The sequence below is a fragment of the Trichomycterus rosablanca genome, chromosome 7 (assembly GCF_030014385.1).
Source record: "Trichomycterus rosablanca isolate fTriRos1 chromosome 7, fTriRos1.hap1, whole genome shotgun sequence".
Classification (NCBI taxonomy): Eukaryota; Metazoa; Chordata; class Actinopteri; order Siluriformes; family Trichomycteridae; genus Trichomycterus; species Trichomycterus rosablanca.
The window spans coordinates 8350052-8377110 of NC_085994.1; the positions used below are offsets into that span (position 1 = coordinate 8350052).

General features: G+C 45.2%; 1 protein-coding gene across 1 annotated transcript in view; it reads left to right on the forward strand.

Moving 5' to 3' along the window:
- ptch1 (patched 1) overlaps window positions 1-27059 on the forward strand; it is a 93552-nt gene that overhangs the window by 50925 nt on the left and 15568 nt on the right. The window contains exons 11-17 of the mRNA XM_062998326.1: window positions 959-1057; window positions 5475-5600; window positions 10977-11095; window positions 13529-13913; window positions 15334-15643; window positions 19786-19928; window positions 25264-25447. Coding sequence (XP_062854396.1) covers window positions 959-1057; window positions 5475-5600; window positions 10977-11095; window positions 13529-13913; window positions 15334-15643; window positions 19786-19928; window positions 25264-25447 — 1366 coding nt within the window. The remainder of the gene's footprint in view (window positions 1-958; window positions 1058-5474; window positions 5601-10976; window positions 11096-13528; window positions 13914-15333; window positions 15644-19785; window positions 19929-25263; window positions 25448-27059) is intronic.

Below are 27059 nucleotides of genomic sequence, written 5' to 3' on the forward strand. Positions count from 1 at the left end.
CGCTTTGGATGAAGGCGTCTGCTAAATGCCAAAAATGTCAATATAAATATGAAGGTGGTTGAGGCCCTGCTCGGGGTGCGTTATTGTATTTCACCCAGTGATTCTGGGGAAACTGGACTCATCACAACCCCGACCAGGATAAAGCAGTGGTCAAACATGAACATAAATGGACAGGACGCCAGTCCATTGCAGAGCCTCAGCCACCCAATCATGTCTCTATGTAGACGTCCGACCGACCAATAGCACTGCTGGGGATTCAAATCCTGGATCTCAGTGGTAGTGGGTTAGCGTAATTTACCTTTGTGCCATCCTAGAACCCCCTTCTTGAGATCTGGGTTTGAATCTCAGCTGTGCTATCAGCCGGCTGAGCGCCTACACGGAGATGATTGGCTCTGTCTGAGGGGGATGTCGTGGCCCTGCCTTGCTCCTAGTATTTCCTGGGTAAACCGGACCCACCACAACCCTAACCAGAATAAAAATAAATTGAATTGAATAGTGGTAGCCAAGACACACAATCAGCTAGTGCTGGACACATAGGCTAGTGATTTGTCTGCCCTGGCTTCTGTACCAACACATTTAACTGCAATTTACAGCTGATAGTTTGGAGGTCCATGGTTCGATCCCCAGGTGGGGCGGTCCTGGTCCTTTCTGTGTGGAGTTTGCATGTTCTCCCCGTGTCTGCGTGGGTTTCCTCCGGGTGCTCCGGTTTCCTCCCACAGTCCAAAGACATGCAAGTGAGGCGAATTGGAGACACTAAATTGTCCATGACTGTGTTCGATATAACCTTGTGAACTGATGAATCTTGTGTAATGAGTAACTACCGTTTCTGTCATGAATGTAACCAAAAGTGTAAAACATGTCGTTAAAATCCTAATAAATAAACAAACAAACAGCTGATAGTTTGGTGGGTTTTTTTACATTTTAACGTTTTCAACGTTTTTAATGTTTCTCCTTATAGGTGCTTCCATTTCTTGCTCTTGGCGTTGGGGTTGATGACATCTTTCTCCTCGCGCATGCTTTTAGTGAGACCGGGCAGAACAAACGCATCCCTTTTGAGGTGTGTAATCCTTCTCTCTTCCTTTACTAACTGTCAGACCCTTATGACCCTCATCTGGGCATAAAGCAAGCTACAAACATACAACCATCCCACCTAATCTGCTAATCTGAAATGCTTTAACTGTTTTGCAGTATATAACTTTAAGAGCAGATTGTCTGGACACCAGATTTAGTTTTTACGATCCTGTAGAAGGGACTTTTCTCGTTATCTGGGGGTTTTCTGTAGCAGAGCCTGCCGTCTCTCTTTGCCCTTATGCTATTCTTCTGTAAAGGAATTTGCACATACCTGCCTTGGCCTGTGATGTAAGTCCAAACCTTTCCGCTCACTCGCCTTTGATGTGCAGCAGCGTGAAACGGGGGCTCCTGGGGGCCAGTGCAGGATGCGTGTGTGACTGCACCAGGGCTTTGGGGGTGGGGACAGTGGGACTGATGACCAACACATACAATATACACAGATCAGCCATAACATTAAAACCACCTCCTGGTTTCTACACTCACTGTCCATTTTATCAGCTCAACTTACCATATAGAAGCACTTTGTAGTTCTACAATTACTGAATGTAGTCCATCTATTTCATTACAGACCTTTTTTAGCCTGCTTTCACCCTGTTCTTCAGTGGTCAGGACCCACTCAGCACTGCAGCGACACTGACATGGTGGTGGTGTGTTAGTGTGTGTTGTGCTGCTATGAGTGGATCAGACACAGCAGCACTGCTGGAGTTTTTAAGTACTGTGTCCACTCACTGTCCACTCTATCAGACACTCCTACCTAGTTGGTCCACCTTGTAGATGTGAAGTCAGAGCCGATCGCTCATCTATTGCTGCTGTTTGAGTTGGTCATCTTCTAGACCTTCATCAGTGGTCACAGGACGCTGCCCATGGGGCGCTGTATCCAATTGTATCCAATTGTATCCAATTACCCTGGTTGCATTATGCCTCACCTCTAAAGATACAACCCTCCACTGCTAACTAAGGAGCTTCACAACTGACACACGCCCCCTCCGACACGTGATCAGTACCGACGGCCTCTTTTCACCTGCACGAGGCGAGTTCATATGCGGATCAGTTCTGTGCATGGAGAGCCACACCCTGAATAGCATTATTCCCAAACTCTGATCAGGCGACATCAATCAGCCAGCAGAGGTCGTAAATGCACCAGTTATGAGGAGCCCTGGTCCGGCTCATCTCATCCCTGAACTACAGCCAATCGTTGTTCATGTGGCCACCCAGCCGGATGGCAGAGCTGAGACTTGATACGATGTATTCGAAATCCCAGTCCTGGTGTGCTAGCGTGTTTTACCGCTGTGCCACCTGAGCGGCAAGCTAAAACATGGTTGATTATGATTATGTATTATGTAGTAAGTCTTAGCATTTGTAGTACAGCCTTAACTGGCTTATAAGGCTCAGGAATGGAATCTTATGCCCAGGTTGGCCGCTCTAAGGTTAAGACGTCTCTTTGTTTATTTCCAGTCTTATAGTAATTGCACTAAATTGATTGATCAGTAGGTAATAGGTCATTTGGGGAATTTTATCAACACTAAATCAACTGTGTTCCTGACAGGCCACACATAGTTCAGTGTAAGCAAAATTGACGTGCATTCATTACACAATGCAGTGTGACTCAGACGTTGGTTCCCATGCTCTCCGACCGCTTTCTGTAACTGCCCTTAGACGTCCATTGTAAACACGTTTCTGTTCTTCACTCAGTGTAGGTTTTGACACGTCTGGTACTGTTAGGGCAAACTGTGGTGTGTTTTTAAGCATGAGGTGTGTGACTGCAGGCTGTTTTGGTTGTAGTGGTGGTGGTGGGGTCAGGGCAAGTGTTTGCTTGTGTTTGTGTGCGATTGCACAGTGTGATTGCGTAGCTCTTTGTGTAGAGAGCAAACAGCGAACAGGGAGCGAAGAGCTCAGAGCCATCCTGACTTCAAGCACATGCTGTGTGGTCCTGCACATTCTTATTGCTTCATACAAAGCCGGCGCTGCTTCCCTCTCTTCGTCGTCCTTCTGCTCGTTCATACACACACGCTTTTCGTTTCCAAGCCATTCAGATTGGTAAGCAGGATACGTAACTGTTCCAAACACACACACACACACACACACACACACTGATTCTTTTTCTTACTTGAATTTTTCCTTTTCCAATTTTCAGCCTCCCACTCCTGTCCTTCCTCTTCACCTCTGTGTGTGTGTGTGTGTGTTTGGAACAGTTACGTATTCTGCTTACCAATCTGAATGGCTTTGAAACGAAAAGCGAGAGCTTATACTAACAAGACAATGAGGCAGCCACATTTCGGTGGTCCCAGGCTGACTCTGTTTAAATCTCTTCTTGCCTTTGATGGAAACAGTTCTGTGTGAGCACAGGATAAGAAGTGGGAGGGATGTTTTTTTTTTTTTACCCTCTTTCAGTAAAAAAAGCCACATAACAGTGGATTAGAAAAGGAAAAGCTTTTCATCAGGACTTTCAGCTCATTAAGTTGTCATGGCAAGATTCAGTGATTGCAGGCTCTGTCGCTTGGAACTAGCATTTACTGAGCTTTTACAAGTGCAGTTGTAAACAGAGAGAGATAATACGGTATCCGTTTACAGCACTCGATGTACAATACAACGTTTTATCAAGTTAAAGGATTCAGGCTGCGTTCACAAACACACTTGATTTCATTAGAGAGATTAGACACACCAGCTCATGGCCACATAAAAATGATGCTGACCAGGTCCAAATCACTGAATTCAGGTGTTCCAATCACTTCCATGGCCACAGGTGTATAAAACCAAGCACCTAGGCATGCAGACTGCTTCTACAAACATTAGTGAAAGAATGGGTCGCTCTCAGGAGCTCAGTGGATTCCAGCGTGGTACCATGATCGGATGGCCGAGCAGCTGCATCCAAGCCTTACATCACCAAGCACAATGCAAAGCAGCGGATGCAGTGGTGTAAAGCACGCCACCACTGGACTCTAGAGCAGTCGAGACGTGTTCTCTGGAGTGACGAATCACGCTTCTCCGTCTGACGGGTCTGGGTTTGGCGGTTGCCAGGAGAACGGTACTTGTCTGACTGTATTGTGCCAAGTGTAAAGTTTGGTGGAGGGGGGATTATGGTGTGGGGTTGTTTTTCAGGAGTTGCGCTCGGCCCCTTAGTTCCAGTGAAAGGAACTCTTAATGCTTCAGCATACCAAGAGTTTTTGGACAATTTCATGCTCCCAACTTTGTGGGAACAGTTTGGGGATGGCCCCTTCCTGTTCCAACATGACTGCGCACCAGTGCACAAAGCAAGGTCCATAAAGACATTGATGGGCGAGTTTGGTGTGGAAGAACTTGACTGACCTCAACCCGATAGAACACCAGAGGCTGAGAGAGTTTATAGTCTGGATTTAGCGGCATCTTATTTCCACCTTTTTGGAACAATCAAAGAAGCTTTAAGGGGAAGAAGATTTTCATGTGATGATGATGTGAAAGCATCAACACGAGGGTCCTTCAAAAAGTTTCCACATTGTTTTTAACTCTTATTTATTAAGAATTTCAAAAACAAATGACATAACATTACTTTTCTACATAGACACTGATGCACCGCTGCTTCCACATCATCATCACATCACATCATCTTCTTTGAGCGTTCCAAAAAAGTGGAGATCAGATGGCGCTAAATCCAGACTATAAAGCTCTCTGTGCCCAGATTTTAAGTAGAATGTCCAGCAAACTCAATTTCATGTGTCCACATACTTTCAGGCATATAGTATAGCAGAATTAGCACCAGGTACTTTTTATTAGTTCAGCTTGCACAGTTAGAACCCTGGACTTCATTGTAATGTTGCTTTCCATGCTAATTTTGAATCTAATCACACAGTCCTGGTACTGCCGTTCGGTCTGTCCGACCCATCCATGTGCAAACACTCTCTGCTGTTCGGTCGTCATTTTGTTATTTCAATGGTTGATTGGGCGGCATGGTGGCTCAGTGGGTAGCACTGTCGCCTCACAGCAAGAAGGTCCTGTGTTCGATCCCCAGGTGGGGCGTTCCGGGTCCTTTCTGTGTGGAGTTTGCATGTTCTCCCCGTGTCCGCATGGTTTTCCTCCGGGTGCTCCGGTTTCCTCCGACAGTCCAAAGACGTGCAAGTGAGGTTTATTGGAGACACTAAATTGTCCATGACTGTGTTCGATATAACCTTGTGAACTGATAAACCTTGTGTAATGAGTAACGACCGTTCCTGTCATGAATGTAGCCAAAATTGTGTAAAACATGACTAAAATCCTAATAAACAAACATAAACAAACATTATGAAAATGTATTATAATAGGATGATGACAATATGCCCCTAGTATCTATCTGATATTGAATCATTCTCAGCTCATATCTTGGTGTAGGACATTTCTCAGTGTGTGCATAATTCTAAATGTTTAATTTTGTTTTTGTCTGGCAACCACAGGACCGTACAGGCGAGTGTTTGAAGAGAACAGGGGCCAGTGTGGCTTTAACCTCAATCAGTAACATCACTGCTTTTTTTATGGCTGCCCTCATCCCTATCCCAGCGCTGCGAGCCTTCTCTTTACAGGTAAGTGTGTGTGTGTGTGTGTGTGTTTTGTTTTTGTTTGTGTCTTAAACCTTAAATATGTGTAGAAATGTTTCTGTGTTACCAAAAGACACGTATTACCTTTGTGTGTGTGTGTGTGTGTGTGTGTGTGTGTGTGTGTGTGTGTGTGTGTGTGTGTGTGTGTAAGACCTCTCAGTCCTTTCCTGGCCTTCATTGGTGCCAGATTTGTCCAAGTGATTTTATTGATTTCATTCATCAAATGAAGCGTGTGACAGGTGGAGCGTGGCTCAGCCCGCTGAGGCTGATTGGTGTTGTGGCCCCTGTGCATCCACACTGCAGCCTAAATACACGTAACTTAATCCTTGTGCTGGGTATAGTGATGCTCTGTGTGGGAGGTTGTTAAGAGTTATATTATGGTTAGTGTGTGTGTGTGTGTGGGGGGGGGGGGGGGGGGTGTCTGTGATTTTAAACAGCTGTGGTTACATCAAGTCAGTTGAGCACCTCCTAACAGCTAGGTTGTTTGGCCACCCCTTCCCAGATACACCCAGTCCCATCCATGGCTGCAAGACTGCATGTCTTTAAACTTGTGGGAGGAAACCGGAGCTCCCGGAGGTAACCCACACAGACACAGGGACAACATGCAAACTCCAAACAGAAAGGACCCAGACCGCTTTAGCTGAAATTCAAACCCAAGACCCTCTTGCTGTGGATCATTCTCAGCACTGCAGTGACAATGGCATGGTGGTGGTGTGTTAGTGTGTGTTGTGCTGGTATGAGTGGATCAGACACAGCAGCGCTGCTGGAGTTTTTAAATACCGTATCCACTCACTGTCCACTCTTGGTCCACCTTGTAGATGTAAAGTCAGAGCAGGGGAGGGGGGAGGGGGGAGGGGGGGGGGGGGGGTAAAACACACGTTGGAACACCAGAGCTGGGTCCTCGAATACATCGTATCGAGTCTCATCTCTGCCTGCCGGCTGGGTTGAGGGGCCACATGAACAACGATTAGCCTGTTGTTCAGATAGGGGTGGGATATTAAAAGCCGGATAGGGACTCTCTCATTAATAATGCAATTACTACCTCTACTGACTGATTGATGGTGCCCGCACAGAGACGGGAAAAGAGTGCTGTCAGGGTGTGTCTCTCCATACACAGTAAAGATAAAATGCATACGGCTGCTGCCCATGTGTCAGAGGGGGTGTGGATTAGCTTTGTTCTCCTCAATCAGAGCGGGGATCGGCATTGGTGGAGAGGAAGCATGATGCAATCCGGCAATTGGACACGCTAAAAGGGAGAAAAGGGGAGAAAATGCAAAAAATCAAACCCAAATTTTGTGCATCTTTATACAAATTAAAAATCAATAAGAATTTATTTACATTTGAAAAGAACTCCATTCGTTAAACTCATGGAAAACGGTTTATCGCTCTTCAGTGCATCAAAACCGGTAAAAATGTTCTAAATGCATGTTCTAAATTTACTTCATATTGCTTGGAACAACAATTATGTTAAATGCATGAATGAGGGTAGGTGATGGATAGTTTGTTGGAAAACTGTACGTATTTTGGTCTTTGCTGCTGGGCTTAAGTGCAAAGTTGCACACATCCTGTAGTGAGAGTTTGCACCCTGTGTGGCTCAGTATGAGTGTGTGTGTATCTGTGCCAGCCTTCACAGAGCCTCCTCTGTAGCTCCATTCCCCATGCAGACACACTCGCTCTTTATTCGCCGTCTCTCTCTGGATCTCTTCAGCGGTCATTTACACACTGTCTTTTTCATCAAAACATACACATCACTCATGCACAACACACACACACACACACACACAGAGGACGCCTGCATACGAACACATCATTGGTCCTGGTGTTTGTGTGTACGGAGAAACTGAAGGGAAAAAAGTGTGGTAAGGCTTTAAGTGTGTGTGTGTGTGTGTGTGTGTGTGTGTGTGTGTGTGTGTGTGTGGACGTACAGGCCTCTCTCAGCACCTCCAGGCTGTGCTGAGCTGCGGCTCTCTCTGTGTGGTCTGGCAGCTGAACACAGAGGCAGCCTCCACCCAGGAACAAAAAACACTAAAAACCACACAAGCTAACCAGACCAGGCATGCCTGCCTCTCTCTCTTGTTTCTTCTCCCCTTTTTTATCCTCTTTGCTTATTTTTTTCGTCCGGGGAGTAGCTGTAGTTCACTGCAGTAATAAAAGCGGTGGTCGGAAAACTGGACGCGGTGCGTTTCTGGACGGAAGAACTTCATTAGCTTTATGACTTTTCCAGAACAGTTAATGACAGACGTTCATTCCAAACATCTTGTTTCTCAAGAAACGTTTGTGACTTCATAACTTTTAACATTCAAACTACAAATACTGCAAAAACAACTACAGCCTTACAGTTTATACCATGGTCATTATCACCGGTCAGCTATAACTTTAAAACCACCTCCTTGTTTCTACACTCACTGTCCATGTTATCAGCTCTACTTATCATATAGAAGCACTTTGTAGTTCTACAATTACTGACTGTAGTCCATCTGTTCCTCTGCATACTTTGTTAACCCCCTTTCATGCTGTTCTTCAATGTTCAGGACCCCCCACAGGACCACTACAGAGTAGGTATTATTTGGGTGGGGGATCATTCTCAGCACTGCAGTGACACTGTCGTGGTGCTGGTATGAGTGGATAAGACACAGCAACGCTGCTGGAGTTTTTAAACACCTCACTGTCACTGCTGGACTGAGAATAGTCCACCAACCAAAAATATCCAGCCAACAGCACCCCGTGGGCAGCGTGGTGTGACCACTGATGAAGGTCTAGAAGATGACCAACTCAAACAGCAGCAATAGATGAGCGATCGTCTCTGACTTTACATCTACAAAGTGGACCAACTAGGTAGGAGTGTCTAATAGAGTGGACAGTGAGTGGACACGGTATTTTAAAACTCCAGCAGTGCTGCTGTGTCTGATCCACTCATACCAGCACAACAGACACTAACACACCACCACCATGTCATTCTCTGCAGTGCTGAGAATGATCCACCACCTAAATAATACCTGCTCTGTAGTGGTCCTGTGGGGGTCCTAACTATTGAAGAACAGGGTGAAAGCAGGTGAAAAAAGTATGTAGAGAAACAGATGGACTACAGTCAGTAATTGTAGAACTACAAAGTGCTTCTATATGGTAAGTGGTGCTGATAAAATGCACAGTGAGTGTAGAAACAAGGAGGTGGTTTTAATGTTCTGGCTGATCAGTGTATAGTACTATTTGTAGTTCTGTAATTAAGCTTTGGCAATACAAATGTACTTATTTCTCATGCCAGTAAAGCTACCTTTGAGTTTGAGTTGTTATGCTATTTGATGGAAGGAATATTTTAGAATGGCAGGAAACCCCAATCTCACCACACCCAGGTAGATTTAACACCCACAAATTTCAATTTATCGCTACAGTTCGCTTCAGCACGACCAAAGTAAGGCTGGCACTAATCGTGACCAAGGACTCTTTACATTCAGCATCCCGATTCATCTCAAAAGCAGCTTGAGGTTACAGCTTTGTGCCGGCATATCAGCATTTCCGAACAGAAAACCATGGATTGTGCTTTGTGCCGTTCTTAGAAGCCTTCCCCAAAGTGTTATTCTGAAGGTATTATGATAACTGGAGGGCATTGTTAGCATTTGCCTCCATTCATTTGTACGGATTGGCTGAGTGTTATAGTAAAGCATAGTAAATATGGTTAATGTATTTTCTGTTTAAATAAGTATGTCAATGATTCAAGTTAAAAAGATCGACAGGCTAATGGCACCATAAGTCCAGAAAAAATATTTCCATGTTTTTTTTGTCATTGTATTCCTTATATATATAAAGGGCTATAAAACGACCCAGATTATTACTTGGGTTTCACCATCAGTGCAGTTGGCGCCACGTTTGCTTGCTGAGCCACACAACTGTAGCATTCTCCTGGCATCTTCAAACCCCAATTTTTTGTCTGTCTCATCACTTTAAGTATGATGCATCACTGTTTTGTCAGTGCGGTTATGGCAATTACTGGCACCCAGATGTGTGCTGACTTGTATATGTTCCACAGATTGTGTGTATATATACACTATATGGCCAAAAGTATTTGGACACCTGACCATGAGCTCACTTTTTCTGTGATCTTTTTAGCTATAACAGCAGCCACTCTTCTGACAAGGCTTTAAAGTATGTCTGTGGGAATTTGAGCCCATTCAGTCAAAAAAGCATCTGTATGGCTGGGCAATGATGTTGGTCAAGAAAGCCTCAATTGATGTTCCTGTTTATTGCAAAGCTGTTTAGTGGGGAGTTTCTTTAAATTGAGCTTTTTTCATGTCTTTATGGACCTTGCTTTGTGCACAGGGACACAGTCATGCTGGAACAGAACAGGGCCTTCCCTAAATTGTTGCTGCAAAGTTGGAGTATAATATAATTTTCTTTTATATTTTATATTTACACCTGTTAGTAAGTTGTTGTGACTGAAACACGTGAACTTTTGTCTATACACCGATCTGGCATAACATAATGACCACCTTTCTAATATTGTGTTGGTCCCTGTTTTGCTGTCAAAACAGCCCTGACCCTTCGAGGCATGGACTCCACTAGACCCCTGAAGATGTGCTGCAATATCTGGCACCAAGATGTTAGCAGCAGATTCTTTAACTCCTGTAAGTTGTGAGGTGGGGCATTCACGGATCGAACTTGTTTGTCCAGCACATCCCACAGTTACTCGACTGGATTGAGATCTGGGGAACTTGGAGGCCAAGTCAACACCTCAAACTCGTTGTTGTGCTCCTCAAACCATTCCTGAACCATTTTTGCTTTGTGGCAGGGCGCATTATCCTGCTGAAGGAGGCCACAGCCATCAGGGAATACCATTTCCATGAAAGGGTGTACATGGTCTGCAACAATGCTTAGGTAGGTGGTACGTCTCAAAGGAACATCCACATGGATGGCAGGACCCAAGGTTTCCCAGCAGAACATTGCCCAAAGCATCACACTGCCTCAGTCGACTTGCCTTCTTTCCATAGTGCATCCTGGTGCCATGTGTTCCCCATGTGCATCAGTGAGCCTTGGCCGCCAATGACCTTGTCGCCGGTTTACCACTGTTCCTTCCCTGGATCACTATTGATAGATACTGACCTCTGCAGACCGGGAACACCCCACAAGAGCTGCAGTTTTGGAGATGCTCTGACCCAGTCGTCTAGCCAGCACAAGAATATAAAATAAAAATATAAAAATAAGAACATAAGAACATCTAACAAAGAACAAAAAACTAAAGGGGTAAGCCTCAAAGGTGCAAATAGGGGAAACCACGCCCACCGTGAGCCTGACCAAGATAACTTGTAGTAAAACATCAAAGTAACGTGCAAAATGAAATGTATGAAATGAATAATGTGTGTGTTTCAGGCTGCGGTTGTGGTGGTGTTTAACTTTGCCATGGTGCTGCTCATCTTCCCCGCCATCCTGAGCATCGACCTTTACCGACGAGAGGAGCGCCGCTTTGACATCTTCTGCTGCTTCATGAGGTAAAACTCGGCACTGCACACGCACGTACAGGAACGTACACACACGCATACACTCACTCTCACTAACGGCTGTCTCCTTCACGCCATTCTGCCCTGGCTCTCAATCATGTGAGACAGTGTGACCTTGCTCTGGGATTATTGGATCCAGATGCAGGATTTAGAGCACACATACACAGAAGTGCAGCCTACATTGTGGGTATTGGTTGGCATCATTGCGTGGGATATCTTTAAATTAATGGATCAATGGATTAGTGGATCAGACACAGCAGTGCTGCTGGAGTTTTTAAACACCTCACTGTCACTGCTGAACTGAGAATAGTCCACCAACCAAAAACATCCAGCCAACAGCGCCCCGTGGGCTGCATCCTGTGACCACTGATGAAGGTCTAGAAGATGACCAACTCAAACAGCAGCAATAGATGAGCGATCGTCTCTGACAACTAGGTAGGAGTGTCTAATAGAGTGGACAGTGAGTGGACGTGGCATATTAAAACTCCAGCAGCGCTGCTGTGTCTGATCCACTCATACCAGCACAACAAACACTAACACACCACCATCATGTCAGTGTCACTGCAGTGCTGAGAATGATCCACCACCCAAATAATACCTGCTCTGTAGTGGTCCTGTGGGGGCTAAAAAGTATGTAGAGAAACAGATGGACTACAGTCAGTAATTGTAGAACTACAAAGTGCTTCTATGTGGTAAGTGGAGCTGATAAAATGGACAGTAAGTGTAGAAACAAGGAGGTGGTTTTAATGTTATGGCTGATTGGTGTATATATTTATGTGTCCGCATGGTATGTGTGTGCTTCATGTATAAACTTCTTAGGTGTTGTAATACTTAGCATCTCTGTGCACAGGGGTGTATTTAGGGTGGTTTATCTGTCTCTGGGGCCCAAGGTCCTTGTGTACCTCATGCTGCTTTTAATTTCTTGAAGTGCCAGAGGAAGAGACTGAGAACCTCAGGGTAGATTTTCAGGTTTCTGTGTGCACTTTCCTCCTTCCAATCTCCGACCCTAAAGCAGGAAATTGAACCTGATGCTTCCCATTTCACTGAAATGCTCGCTTGCAGTCAGGAGTGTTTACTAGTTTTTGCATTTAATTATTCATGACTGGTATTCAGTTGCCATCAGTTTACAGAAACGTCTGTGTCATGAGTTGTAATTAGAAATATTTTTATTAGAAATGATCATAGCAAAGGTACAAAAGGAAAACGCAGACTAGTGTTAGGTCAGTGGTTCCCAATCCTCTCCTGCAGTGCCCCCTCTTTTGTGGAGAAGTGCTTCCAAACTTTACTGGAATTTATTTTATTCATTATAATCCATACAAAACTGCAACTTCTTAATAAACTTCTTAATAAAGTCGCTCAGGTGGCGCAGTGGTAAAACACACTACCACACCAGAGCTGACCTTTCGAACTCTTCGGTTAAAAACTCAGCTCTGCCATCCGTCTGGGCTGTGCGGCTACATGACCAACAATTGGCTTGTTGTTTATAGGATAAGCCGGTAGGGACTCTTCATAACTGAGCCAATTACGACCTCTGCTGGCTGGTTGATGGCGTCTGCACAGAGTTGAGGGATAATGAGGATCAGGGTGTGGCTCTCCATGCACAAAGCTGATCCGCATATTAACTCGCCTCGAGCAGGTGAAAAGATGCAGTCGGCTACAGCACACGAGTCGGAGGAGGCGTGTGTCAGTCTCTCCTCAATCGGAGTGGGGGTCAGCTGCAGTGGAGAGGAAGCATAATGCAATTGGGTAAAAATTGGACGTGCTAAAAATAGGGGAAAAAAATGGAGAAAATGCATTAAAAAAATAAATAAATAAATAAACAGAACTAAATAAAGTGACATCACCTTTACAGTAAAATTATTATTATTAATCATAATAATTATTAATGATAATCATTATAATAATGATTAATATTAATATTTTAATATTAAAATAATAACATTATTATAAGTGATGCATTATATTATTATACATTTTTACTGTGTAACTCACAAACTTACTCACAAGACCTTATGGTAGCTGGCTCAAACATGCCTCATTTATATGCCTTGCTGTGCACCCCCTCACACACACACACACACACACACACACACACACATGTAATAGCAACCCCCCTCCACACACACAAACAAAAGTTGGGACGCAGCAAAATAAGAGCGAAAAGTTAATAGTATATTAATAATAATAGTATAATAAAACTGCAAAGTTTACAAAACGTCCCAACTTTTCTGGAAACGGGGTCTGTGAGAACTTAATTAATTAAGTGAATGCACACAAAGACAGACACATACACATAAAAATGTAATCACATGTTTGCTATTAAAACCTGTGTCTCTTTATGGGCTAAAATGTAAATACTAATAAATAATAAATACTACGTGTTGTTTTACATTCACCTCTTTCTCCCTCCTCCCTCTTTTTCAGCCCGTGCTCTAACCGTGTAATCCAGATGGAGCCTCAGGCGCTGGGCGACTTGGGCCACTGCACCCCTCCACCCTCCTACAGCAGCCACAGCTTCTCTCAGCACACGCACATCACCATGCAGTCGACGGTGCAGCTGCGCACCGAATACGACCCGCGCACGCAGGCCTACTACACCACAGCCGAGCCACACTCGCAGATCTCAGTGCAGCCGCTTCACCCCAACCACAACAATAACCACAATAACAACAACAGCTCCACACGCGACCTGATAAGCCAGGCCACGGAGACGGGGTCAGAGCACCCAGAGTCCTCCTGTGCGCACTGGACGTTCGCCGCCTTCGCCGAGAAGCACTACGCACCGTTTCTGCTGCAACCCACCACAAAGGTAAAGAAAGAGTACACACAGAGTAGAAACAATCCCTAAATATATGCAGAGGCGGTTCAGCAGTTACTACTATCAGTATTTACTACTGATTAGTACCGGCCTTATTAAGGGCGCTCGGGTGGCATAGTGAGAAAATATGCCAGCCCAATATTCGGAGTTTGAATATCAGCAGTGCTATCGGCCAGTCAGGCGTCTACACATTCATGATTGTCTAAGCCCAAACTGGATAGCCTATCCTTTAGGAGGTGCATTTGTCAGGGTTGCAATGAGTCCTGCTTTCTCTGAATCACTGGGCACAATGCAGTAACACACCCCGGCACAGGACACCAATCCAGTCCTGCTTGCCCGGAATCACTGGGTGCAGTAACACACCCCGGACAGGGCGCCAATTGATTCCCTCTTTCCCAGACAGGGCACCAATTCAAACCTGCTTCCCCAAAATCACTGGGTGCAGTAACACACCCCGGACAGGGTACCAATTCAGTCCTGCTTCCCCGAAATCTCTGGGTGCAGTAACACACCCCGGACAGGGTACCAATTCAGTCCTGCTTCCCCGAAATCTCTGGGTGCAGTAACACACCCCGGACAGGACGCCAATCCCAGTAACACACCCCGGACAGGGCACCAATCCAGTCCTGCTTTCCCAGAATCACTAGGTGCAATACTGGGGGGCAGTAACACACCCCGGACAGGGTACCAATTCAGTCCTGCTTCCCCATAATCACTGGGTGCAGTAACACACCCCAGATAGGGTGCCAGTTCAGTCTTGCTTTCCCAGAATCACTAGGTGCAGTAACACACCTCGGACAGGACACCAATCCAGTCCACTGGGTGCAGTAACACACCCCAGACAGGACGCCAATTCATCACAGGGCCTCAGCCACCCTCCTTCAGACATAACCAATCATGTCTGAATGTAGATGCCTGATTGGTTGATAGCACCTGTGGGGATTTAAACCCTGGATCCCAGGCAAAAGGGTTTCTTTGCAGTATTGGTATGGGGTGCTTAATACTTATTTATGTCTAGTTTCTGCTTTTATTCTAACCTCTCTGTGATTCTGCTTTAATTTATGTGATCACAGTGCAGAATAATAACAAATATATTATTCACTATATAAAAACAGAATAAAATGTGCATACAATGTTTGTACTAGACCCAAATCTCTGACCTTAACTGTTACTAGTACTGAACTCCAAGAGATTGTGAATGCCCTGCTGCTAGGTCAGACGTAATCTACAGCAGAACAGAATGAGTAGAGGCAGATGGAAAGTTTGTGAAACCGCTTTTCACTTTGAGTAAAACTCTTCTACAAAAACCACAAACACCTTCCGTGTCAGAGGGGGCAGTCATAAAGACTGGATTTCCCCTTCCAGCCAATTTGTGACTCATCCTTTTGTGTGTGTGTGTGTGTGGTCACAGGTGGTGGTGATTGTGCTGTTCCTGGCTCTTCTGGGCGTCAGTCTGTACGGCACCACACGAGTGCGGGACGGCCTGGAGCTGACGGACATCGTGCCGCGCGAGACGGCCGAGTACGACTTCTTGGGCGCGCAGTTCCACTACTTCTCCTTCTACAGCATGTACGTGGTGACACAGCGGGTGGACTACGCCCGGAAACAGCCGCTTCTCTATGAGCTGCACCAGCGCCTCGGTACCGTCAAATACGTGCTGCGAGACGAACAAGGCCAGTTACCGCTCATGTGGCTCCACTACTTCAATGACTGGCTGCAAGGTACTGGTTTTACTGTTGCAACCCATTTCATGTTCCATCAAACGCTTTATCCTGGTCAGGGTCACGGCAGGTCCGGGTTTACCAGGGACCACTGCTCGCAAGGCAGGAATACCTTGGATGGGACGCCAATCCATCGCAGGATTTGATTTTGAATTTGATTTCCCCTCGGTCATAGTATGTGTCTGCGTATCTGCCTGGCTGGCCGATAGCTAGTGTAATAGACCGCTGCACCACCAGTTTGAGCCAGTTTAAACCCATTGTATTTTATATTCCAGTTGTACAGATGTTTGGTGCCTGAAGATATACAGTGTATCACAAAAGTGAGTACACCCCTCACATTTCTGCAGATATTTAAGTATATCTTTTCATGGGACAACACTGACAAAATGACACTTTGACACAATGAAAAGTAGTCTGTGTGCAGCTTATATAACAGTGTAAATTTATTCTTCCCTCAAAATAACTCAATATACAGCCATTAATGTCTAAACCACCGGCAACAAAAGTGAGTACACCCCTAAGAGACTACACCCCTAAATGTCCAAATTGAGCACTGCTTGTCATTTTCCCTCCAAAATGTCATGTGACTCGTTAGTGTTACTAGGTCTCAGGTGTGCATAGGGAGCAGGTGTGTTCAATTTAGTAGTACAGCTCTCACACTCTCTCATAGTGGTCACTGAAAGTTCCAACATGGCACCTCATGGCAAAGAACTCTCTGAGGATCTTAAAAGATGAATTGTTGCGCTACATGAAGATGGCCAAGGCTACAAGAAGATTGCCAACACCCTGAAACTGAGCTGCAGCACAGTGGCCAAGATCATCCAGCGTTTTAAAAGAGCAGGGTCCACTCAGAACAGACCTCGCGTCGGTCGTCCAAAGAAGCTGAGTGCACGTGCTCAGCGTCACATCCAACTGCTGTCTTTGAAAGATAGGCGCAGGAGTGCTGTCAGCATTGCTGCAGAGATTGAAAAGGTGGGGGGTCAGCCTGTCAGTGCTCAGACCATACGCCGCACACTACATCAAATTGGTCTGCATGGCTGTCACCCCAGAAGGAAGCCTCTTCTGAAGTCTCTACACAAGAAAGCCCACAAACAGTTTGCTGAAGACATGTCAACAAAGGACATGGATTACTGGAACCATGTCCTATGGTCTGATGAGACCAAGATTAATTTGTTTGGTTCAGATGGTCTCAAGCATGTGTGGCGGCAATCAGGTGAGGAGTACAAAGATAAGTGTGTCATGCCTACAGTCAAGCATGGTGGTGGGAATGCCATGGTCTGGGGCTGCATGAGTGCAGCAGGTGTTGGGGAGTTACATTTCATTGAGGGACACATGAACTCCAATATGTACTGTGAAATACTGAAGCAGAGCATGATCCCCTCCCTCCGGAAACTGGGTCGCAGGGCAGTGTTCCAGCATGATAATGACCCCAAACACACCTCTAAGACGACCACTGCTTTATTGAAGAGGCTGAGGGTAAAGGTGATGGACTGGCCAAGCATGTCTCCAGACCTAAACCCAATAGAACATCTTTGGGGCATCCTCAAGCGGAAGGTGGAGGAGCGCAAAGTCTCGAATATCCACCAGCTCCGTGATGTCGTCATGGAGGAGTGGAAAAGCATTCCAGTGGCAACCTGTGAAGCTCTGGTAAACTCCATGCCCAGGAGAGTTAAGGCAGTTCTGGGAAATAATGGTGGCCACACAAAATATTGACACTTCAGGAACTTTCACTAAGGGGTGTACTCACTTTTGTTGCCGGTGGTTTAGACATTAATGGCTGTATATTGAGTTATTTTGAGGGAAGAAAAAATTTACACTGTTATATAAGCTGCACACAGACTACTTTTCATTGTGTCAAAGTGTCATTTTGTCAGTGTTGTCCCATGAAAAGATATACTTAAATATCTGCAGAAATGTGAGGGGTGTACTCACTTTTGTGATACACTGTGTGTATATATATATATATATATGGCTAAATTAATTGCAAAGAGTATGATAAAGTCAGTTCAGTTGTTGCCTAGTGATTAGGGTGCTGGACTAGGGGTTCAAGCCCCACCACTGCCAGGTTGCCACTGCCAGGCCCTTTACCCTCAATTGCTTAGACAGTATACTGTCATGGTACTGTAAGTCGCTTTGGATAAAAAGTGCCTGTTAAATGCTAAAAATGTATGTTTACCTGTGGGTAAAGTGGAAGTGGAAGTTTTTTAACAGCCAGTGCTGTCAGAATGGTCTTACTTACAACAAGAGTTCACAGACCTTAGTCTAATAACCTATGAACATGCTGTAAAAAACAAAACTTTAACTGTCTTACCTGCAGTAAAGATCAGCAAGGGGTGTGGGTTACAGAATAATGCCCACTTATCATGCCATACACATCAATTTCAGCATGAATGTTTTATGTATAATATGTTTAGCATTTTTCATCTGGATCTCAACCCTTTTATCTCCCAATTTAGTCATTTCCAATTTCCAATTGTGAATCCACTGCTGCTTGTACAACCCCGATCTGATCAAGAAGAGCCGAATCACCACACCCCCTCGGACACATGGCCAATCTGCCATTCAGGCGTTTCTTATCACTTGCCAGTGTAGGTTTTCCCTAATAGAGCTGTATAGTGAATGGAGATCCACACTAAGCCCACTTATCATAAGCGCACAGACCAGTCCCAGGCAAAACACCCAGTCCAACCTTTCCTCCATCAAACACAGCTAATTGTCTGTGGCTCCTCTAAGATTTGAACAGTTCATAGTGGTGTGCCTGCATATTAGAACGCTGTGCCATTCAAACCCCCTATTTCACAGTTCTGTGATGTTTTGTCACATTCTCCTCAGTGTGAATGATCTTAATGCAGTGACTGACTAACTGACCCGACAGTGTCGACTCCAGATGCTGCTCCAAAGCCTCAAAGCCATCACACATTTAAATGACTTACCAAGACAGATTAAGATACCAGAAAAACAGAAAGTGTGTGTGTGTGTGACGAGGCTTTGTCAATTAAAGGAGGAATTATAAAGAAATTATGAAGAAAGTTCAGTAACAAAGGTGAAATTGACCAAAAAAAATATAGAGTGGACATGTCTCTACACATGTCTCTATACTGCTCGTCAGAGCTAATCCTGGGTGGGATTCAGTCAAACCTAAACCTGTCCTGTTCTGTGTGTAAGGAGCCGTAAGTCAGAGTTGTATTTAAAGGCGTATGTCTTTGTTTGCTCTGAGCCTGAATTGCATCATGTCCTTCTGTAAGAAATGGTCTGACGCGCAGGGACTCGCTCTGTCCACGTTTTCTTCCTGCCTTTAAATCCCTATTATATGGTGTTAGTGTGCAGGGTTTTTACTTAAGCCCATGTTTCCATTGGGTGTACAAGCGGTGGAGGAGTTTGTACTCAGGGGTGTAAAAAAGGCAGAAAGGTTGGAAGACACTTCCAGGTTATACAAGACTGAAAACAATAAGTGATTTTGCAGGCACAGATTTGCATTACAGCACTGCGTCCAGTGATTCCGAGCCATCAGGATAAAGCAGTGGTTACAATTACTATGTGTAAAACCATCGAGCAATGTACTACAGACTAATGAGATGTGTATTATATATTTATAAAATGTTTATTAAAAATAATAAATAACAAGCTGCTCAGGTGGCACAGCGGCAAAAACACACGCTGGAACCAGAGTTGGGATCTCGAATACATCGTATCGATTCTTGGCTCTGCCTGCCCGTTGGGCTGAGCGGCCACATGAACGACGATTGGCCTGTTGTTCTTCAGATGGGGTGGGATATTAAGCCGAATAGGGACTCTCTTATAACTAATGCAATTACGACCTCTGCTGGCTGATTGATGGCGCCCGCACAGAGACGGGGAAAAGAGTGTTGTCAGGGTGTGTCTCTCCGTACACAGTGCGGATCCACATTGCACTCGTCAAAGTGTAGGTGACGAAATGCATTCGTCTGCTGCCCACGTGTCGGAGGGGGCGTGGGTTAGCTTTGTTGCAGGCAATTGGGTGCACTGAAAGGGAGAAAAATGGGGAGAAAATGCATAAATAAAATATAAAATAATAATAATAAACAATAGACAGGGATACAGATTAGCATGAAATGCTGAAGTATCGTTAAATGCCTCTCATAAGGTACTGTGTGTATGTGCAGGCTTGCAGAAAGCCTTTGATAAGGACTTGAAGGAAGGCCGGATCACTCAGGGGAACTACAGGAATGGCTCAGATAACGGCATCCTGGCCTACAAGCTCCTGGTTCAGACAGGCCGCCGAGAAAAGCCGATCAACCTCAACCTGGTGAGCAATCAGTCTGAATCTCTTTTTCTGTATGGTCTACCAAAACTCTACAAGATCCATCCTACTATACAGACAGACAGACTTCACTCACTCACTCACTTTCCTAACCACTTATCCATTAGGGTCATGGGGGGGGGATGCTAAGCCTATCCCAGCTTTTCAATGGGCGCAAGGCACACAGTAACACCCTGGACGGGGCGCCAGTCCATCTCAGGGCAGACACACACATACACACACACCCATTCACCTATAGTGCAATTTAGTGTCTCCAATTAACCTGACTGCATGTTTTTGGTCTGTGGGAGGAAACCCACGCAGACACGGGGAGAACATGCAAACTCTGCACAGAAAGGACCTGGACCGCCCCGCCAGGGGATCGAACCCAGGACCTTCTTGCTGTGAGGTGACAGTGCTACCCACCAAGCCATAATGCTGCCCAGACAGAATTCAATACCCCAAAAAATGATGGGAACAAATCATTTACACAAGATGCCATACTGGACACACCAAACTCACTCATAACTACATGCTTATGGGAGACCAGACCCCCACTTGCCCCCTGTGTTGAGCAAGAACCTCTGTTAAACACATTTTCTATACATGCCACATTTACAATACAAACAACTACAAACTACAAAGAAATCTTCACCTCAGTCCCCTCCCAAAGAACTGCTAAAATACTTAGACGCAACAGGACTTAAAACACCATATATAAAAAATAGAAAAGCTCTACCCACTAGGTTACCACTGTCCCAAAGAGTGTGGTTCCAAAAATTTTAGTGGCGGGTTCAATTTCCCTGGAATCACTGGATGTGATACAGTAACACACCCTGGGTGGCTCAGTGGGTAGCACTGTCGTCTCACAGCAAGGTCTGTGTCCTTTCTGTTTGGAGTTTGCATGTTCTCCTCGTGCCCACGTGGGTTTCCCCCAGGTGCTCCGGTTTCCTCCCACAGTCCAAAGACGTTCAAGTGAGGTGAATTGGAGACACTAAATTGTCCATGACTGTGTTCGATATAACCTTGTGAACTGATGAACCTTGTGTAATGAGTAACTACTGTGTCTGTCATGAATGTAACCAAAGTGTAAAACACGACGTTAAAATCATAATAAACAAACAAACAGTCCCCTCCCAAAGAACTGCTGAAATTCTTAGAAGCAATAGGTATATATAAATAAATATATATAAGTATATATAGGTATATATAAAAAATAATGGGCATTTTTGTGGTGGGTTCAATTTTCCTGGAATCACTGGATGTGATATAGTAACACACCCCCGACCACCCTTCCTCAAACATAGCCATCATGTCTGTGTGCAGATGCCTGACCAGCCGATAGCACCACTGGGGATTCGAACCCTGGATCCTAGCGGTAGTGCATTACCATGATTTAGCACCGCCCCAAGCACCAAGCACTTAACTAGACTAAATGTGCTACATAATTACAGTGACTTAAAGAATAACACAGAAACTGGTTGTTAACTGATGTCACTTTATATCTATTTCCTCTGCTGCTCCCGTTAGGGATTGTGATCGGCATTATTGATTTGGCACAGTTTTCACCCCGGATGCCCTTCCTGACACAACCCTCCCTATTTATCCAGGCTCGGGACCGGCACTACAATGCACTGGTTTATGCATCCTAGTGGCTGGGTACCTATAGGACAATTCAGTATCTCTAATTAGCCTGGCTGCATGTTTTTAGACTGTGGGTAACCGGAGCACCCGGAGGAAACCCACGCAGACACGAGGAGAACATGCAAACTCCGCACAGAAAGGACCCGGACCACCCTACCTGGGGATCGAACCCAGGACCTTCTTTGTGTGAGGAGACAGTGCTACCCACCGTGCCGCCCTGTTAACTGATGTCACTAACCCTTGCTAAAATAACCTAGCATTAAGCAGGAGCAAGCAGTAGCCAGGGGCAAGCAGTAGCCTAATGGTTAAGGTACTGGACTAGTAACCAGAAGGTCGCTGGTTCAAGCCCCACCACTGCAAGGTTGCTGCTTTTGGGCCCTTGAGCAAGGCCCTTTACCCTCAATTGCTCAGACTGTATACTGTAACTATAATGTAAGTCACTTTGGATAAAGGTGTCTGCTAAATGCCGAAAATGTAAAAATATAATGTAAAAATGTTAAGTTTTTCTTGTTTTTTGTCTTAAATCAAAGAAACAAATCTAAGCCACTCCATTCGTTAAAGATCCAGGACTGACGACTTGTTGAATGAAAAACAACATGAATTAAAAGTAACAGTGCTCTGACCTCATTACTGAGAAATGTAGTTAAGCTAATAGCTTCCCAACACTGCTGTGTGAAAAGTGTTTAGCATGTCCACCCTCCCACTTCTTTGCAATAAAACAGATGATTTAGAGCTGTTTTTGAGGAAGCACAGCTTGGCCAGTTTGGATATTTGTGCATTCGGTGTAAATTATAGGGTTTTTGACTGCACCATAGCGGGCTTATAAATGCAGATCTTTATCTCACTCTCGTTCTTTCTCTCTCTCTTTCTCTCTCTCTCTCTTTCTGTTTCTCTCCCTTTTGCTTCATGCCTCCCTTTTCTGTCCCGCTTTCACACTGATTGCTTTACCGAGCACAGGAATTTAAAGCCCTTGCTGGGGCCGCAACCCGCCTCTGAAAAAGCAATTAGCTCTTCATTGAGACCGTCGAGTCCCTTCAGCTCGGTGCAGGGCCTGACCTCGACCCAGCAGCTGCTGCATCATCAGATTCAGTTTTATCATGCAACTGTTAAATAGGAAAGATTAGAATATTTGTCATGCTGATGCGGGCTGCCTTGTTTACTACTTAGCCAAAGCAGGAGCTCTGGAATCTCCTTTTTTATTATATATTTTTTTTTTTTTTCGTTTGTTTGTTTTTGAGTAGGGTGGCATGGTGGCTCGGGGGTAGCACTCTCGCCTCCAGGAGCTCCGGTTTCCTCCCACAGTCCAAAAACATGCAGTCACGTTAATTGGAGATACTGAATTGCTCTATAAGTGAATGGGTGTATGTGTGTGTGTCTGCCCTGCGATGGACTGGCGTCCCATCCAGGGTGTTACTGTGTGTCTTGCGCCCATTGAAAAGCTGGGATAGGCTCCCCAGCGACCCAAATTGGATAAGCGGATAAGAAAATGAATGAATGAATGAATGAATGATGTATGGGGGGTAGGTGATGGGGTAAAGCAAAGGCAGGCCGGTGTTGGTGTGCGGCCCTGTGATGTCATTTCCTGTGCTTGTGAGTGAAGAGGGGTGGCAGAAGGCCAGAAGGCTGCCGGCCTTGCACTGTGGGCTTCCCGTGACAGCTTGAAGACACACAGTTGTTGCGTATCCTGCTGCTTAATTCGATCCAGATCTTTGGAATCCGAGTCCACTTTTTTTTTCATCTTTTCCCTCATATCTCTTCTTCTTTTCTTTCAGAACCGCTGCTGTGTTCTTCATGAATGGACAGGGAGTCTGCACATGTAGCTTTATTTATACTTTATAAATGATAAAATAGATATTCTAATAAAAATTTTAAGGACTATGGTTTATTTCGTCGTTTGATTGTACATTTTTAGGTTGAGATCTCTTTTATTTGGGCTATTTAAGCTCTCCTGAGCCCACTTTTCCATTCTTTAGGCGAGATTCGGTTGTGGCGCCGGGCATCCTGGGTATCCATAGGGGTCAGGAGAAGCAAGTGTTAGCAACATTTGTACAGATGTTGTGCTATTTTTATAGCTCTCCTCCATTTGCTGGGTGGCATTTCCTCCTGTGTTAACAGCGAGGTTAACTGCACACAGGCGCGCCCAGGGACTCCGGCCAATTTTTTTATTGTTACGCTAACTCAAGCAATTTCTTCCTCTCCCTGAGTCTACCCCCACCCACCATACACATACACACACACGTACACATACACAAACGCATTCAAACACACAGTGCTCCCCCCACCTCCTTACCGAAAGACTGTGGATTTATTGTCCTGAAAACTGCACATGGCTCAGAGCACCGTACCGTAATGGTTTTACCTTCTCAGCAGGTAACCCGCTAAGTTCTCCTGCAAGGACGGAGCGAGGGAATGAGGGACAGATTAGTGCAATTATGGTGGGCACTCTGAGCCTACATAAAATAACACAGGGACTAATTTGTTGTATGTTTTATTACTGCTACATTAACTATTTATATCTGCAACTATTAGTGTTTCTAACACACATGGCATTCATGGGTGCGCCCCCCCCCCCCCCCTGCAAATATATTTTATTCCATTTAAAAAGGCATTTCATAATACAGACTTGTCATTACCAAAATACACCGATCAGCCATAACATTAAAACCACCTCCTTGTTTCTACACTCACTGTCCATTTTATCAGCTCCACTTACCATATAGAAGCACTTTGTAGTTCTACAATTACTGACTGTAGTCCATCTGTTTCTCTGCATGCTTTGTTAGCCGCCTTTCATTCTGTTCTTCAATGGTCAGGACCACTACAGAGCAGGTATTATTTGGGTGGTGGATCATTCTCAGCACTGCAGTGACACTGACATGGTGGTGGTGTGTTAGTGTGTGTTGTGCTAGTATGAGTGGATAAGACACAGCAGCGCTGCTGAAGTTTTTAAACACCTCACTGTCACTGCTGGACTGAGAATAGACCGCCAACCAATATATCCAGCCAACAGAACACCATGGGCAGCATCCTATGACCACTGATGAAGGTCTAGAAGATGACCAACTCAAACAGCAGCAATAGATGAGCGATCGTCTCTGACTTTACATCTACAAGGTGGACCAACTAGGTAGGAGTGTCTAATAGAGTGGACAGTGAGTGGACACAGTATTAAAACACTCCAGCAGCGCTGCTGTGTCTGATCTACTCATACCAGCACAACACGCACTAACACACCACCACATGTCAGTGTCACTACAGTACTGAGAATCATCCACCACCTAAATAATACCTGCTCTGTGGTGGTCCTGGGAGAGTCCTGACCATTGAAGAACAGGGTGAAAGCAGGCCAAAAAAGTATGCAGAGAAACAGATGGACTACAGTCAGTAATTGTAGAACTATAAAGTGCTTCTATATGGTAAGTGGAGCTGATAAAATGGACAGTGAGTGTAGAAACAAGGAGGTTTTAATGTTATGGCTGATCAGTGCATACACCAACAAGCCAAAACATTAGGACCATTCACCTTGTCCAGGCGTCCTCTGCTATCTGGTATTGGGACATTACCAGCAGGTCCTTCAGCTTCTATACACTATGAGCTTGATCATCCTTTAGTGCATCCTGGTGCATTTGTCAGATCAGTCAACCTTTTTCCATTTTTCTGCAGCTGTGATGTAATAACCTGTCTTCTCTGTTTTCAGCTTACCAGACACAAGCTGGTGAACGCGGACGGGATAATCAACCCCAACGCCTTCTACATCTACCTGACTGCATGGGTCAGTAACGATCCAGTGGCCTACGCTGCCTCTCAAGCTAACGTTCGGCCTCATCCCACCGAGTGGATCCATGACCGCACCGACTCCATCCCCATCAACAGCCTCACAAGTCAGTATAATCCACCCAGTGTTGTGTGCACTTCTTAGTTAGTATAGTTCTTTCCATTAGAAATAATGTGTAGAATCTCCTCACATGCTCGAGCATTTTCTCACGGCAGGTGTGTATGAGGGACATAACTGGACACATTCAGGACTTGACTGTTCTACAGTACATACTGGATCTATTTCATATTTTACTTAGAGTTATTTATTTATTTACTTACATTATATGGACAAAAGTATTGGACACCCTATCTAATGTTGAATTCATGTGTTTCAGTCACAACAATTGCTAAAAGGTGTAATAAATCAATTACTCACTGTCTTAACCACTTATCCATTTAGTAAGTGGGGGGGGGGAGCCTTTCCCAGCTTTTCAATGGGCATCAAGGCACACAGTAACACCCTGGACGGGCAGGGCAGGCACACACACACACACACACACACACACACATGCCTATTCTCCTATAGGGCAATTTGGTGTCACCAATTAACCTGACTGCATGTTTTTGGACTGTGGGAGGAAACAAGAGCTCCCAGAGATAACCCACGCAGACACGGGGAGAACATGCAAACTCTGCACAGAAAGGACCCGGACCACCCCACCTGGGGATCGAACCCAGGACCTTCTTGCTGTGAGGTGACAGTGCTACCCACCGAGCCACCGTTAAGCCATACTGAGCAACAGTTTAGAGAAGGCCCTTTCCTGCCACCATTACTCTGCCCTTTGCACAAATCAAGGTCTATAAAGGAGCCCTGAGCTCAGCCCCACTGAACAGCTTTGGGATGAACTGGAACATCAATTGCGGCTTTCTTGACCAACATCAGTCTCCAGCCATACAAAAGCTCTTATTTTGATGATCTTTTTATGCATTTTGTCCCCTTTTCCTCCCAATTTAGCATAGCCAATTCACTGCTGGGGACCCCAACCCCAAGGAGGGTGTATTTTTGCCTGACACACACTCCCTCAGTCGTGTACGCAGTCCACCAATCCTTTCTTATCCTCCCATACTTTGGTGGATTTGTGCGTGAGGTCGGTTTTGCGTTCCCGATCTCTGCGCTCCTCCACTTCTGTACAGGCTACCTGGGCAACAAAGGTCCTTACACAGCATTGATAATCCCACCCCCTAGTCCAGTCTTTCACACCCAGCAGACTGGAGGCCAATTTTGTCTGCTGCAGGCATTAGCCAGTTGTGCCTGCTAGAGGGTGCCCAGTCGATCAGTAGCAATACTGCAGCTCTTTTGGCTGAATAGGCAAAAATTCCCACAGGCATACCTCACAGTCTTGTTAGAAGCCTCAGAAGAGTGGCTGTTATAGCAAAAAAGATCATATGGACGTCACTCAGTTTAAATACCATTTGATTTTAAAATAGGATGTCCAACAAGCTCATGGTCAGGAGCGTCATTATTCTTTGTAAAGGCTCCTGGTTGATTCAGTAGTAAATTACGTTGTGCGCCAATGGCTGGATATTTTTGGTTGGTGGGCTATTCTCAGTCCAGCAGTGACAGTAAAGTGTTTAAAAACTCCATCAGCACTGCTGTGTCTGATCCACTCATACCAGCACAACACACACTAACACACCACCGTGTCAGTGTCACTGCAGTGCTGAGAATGACCCACC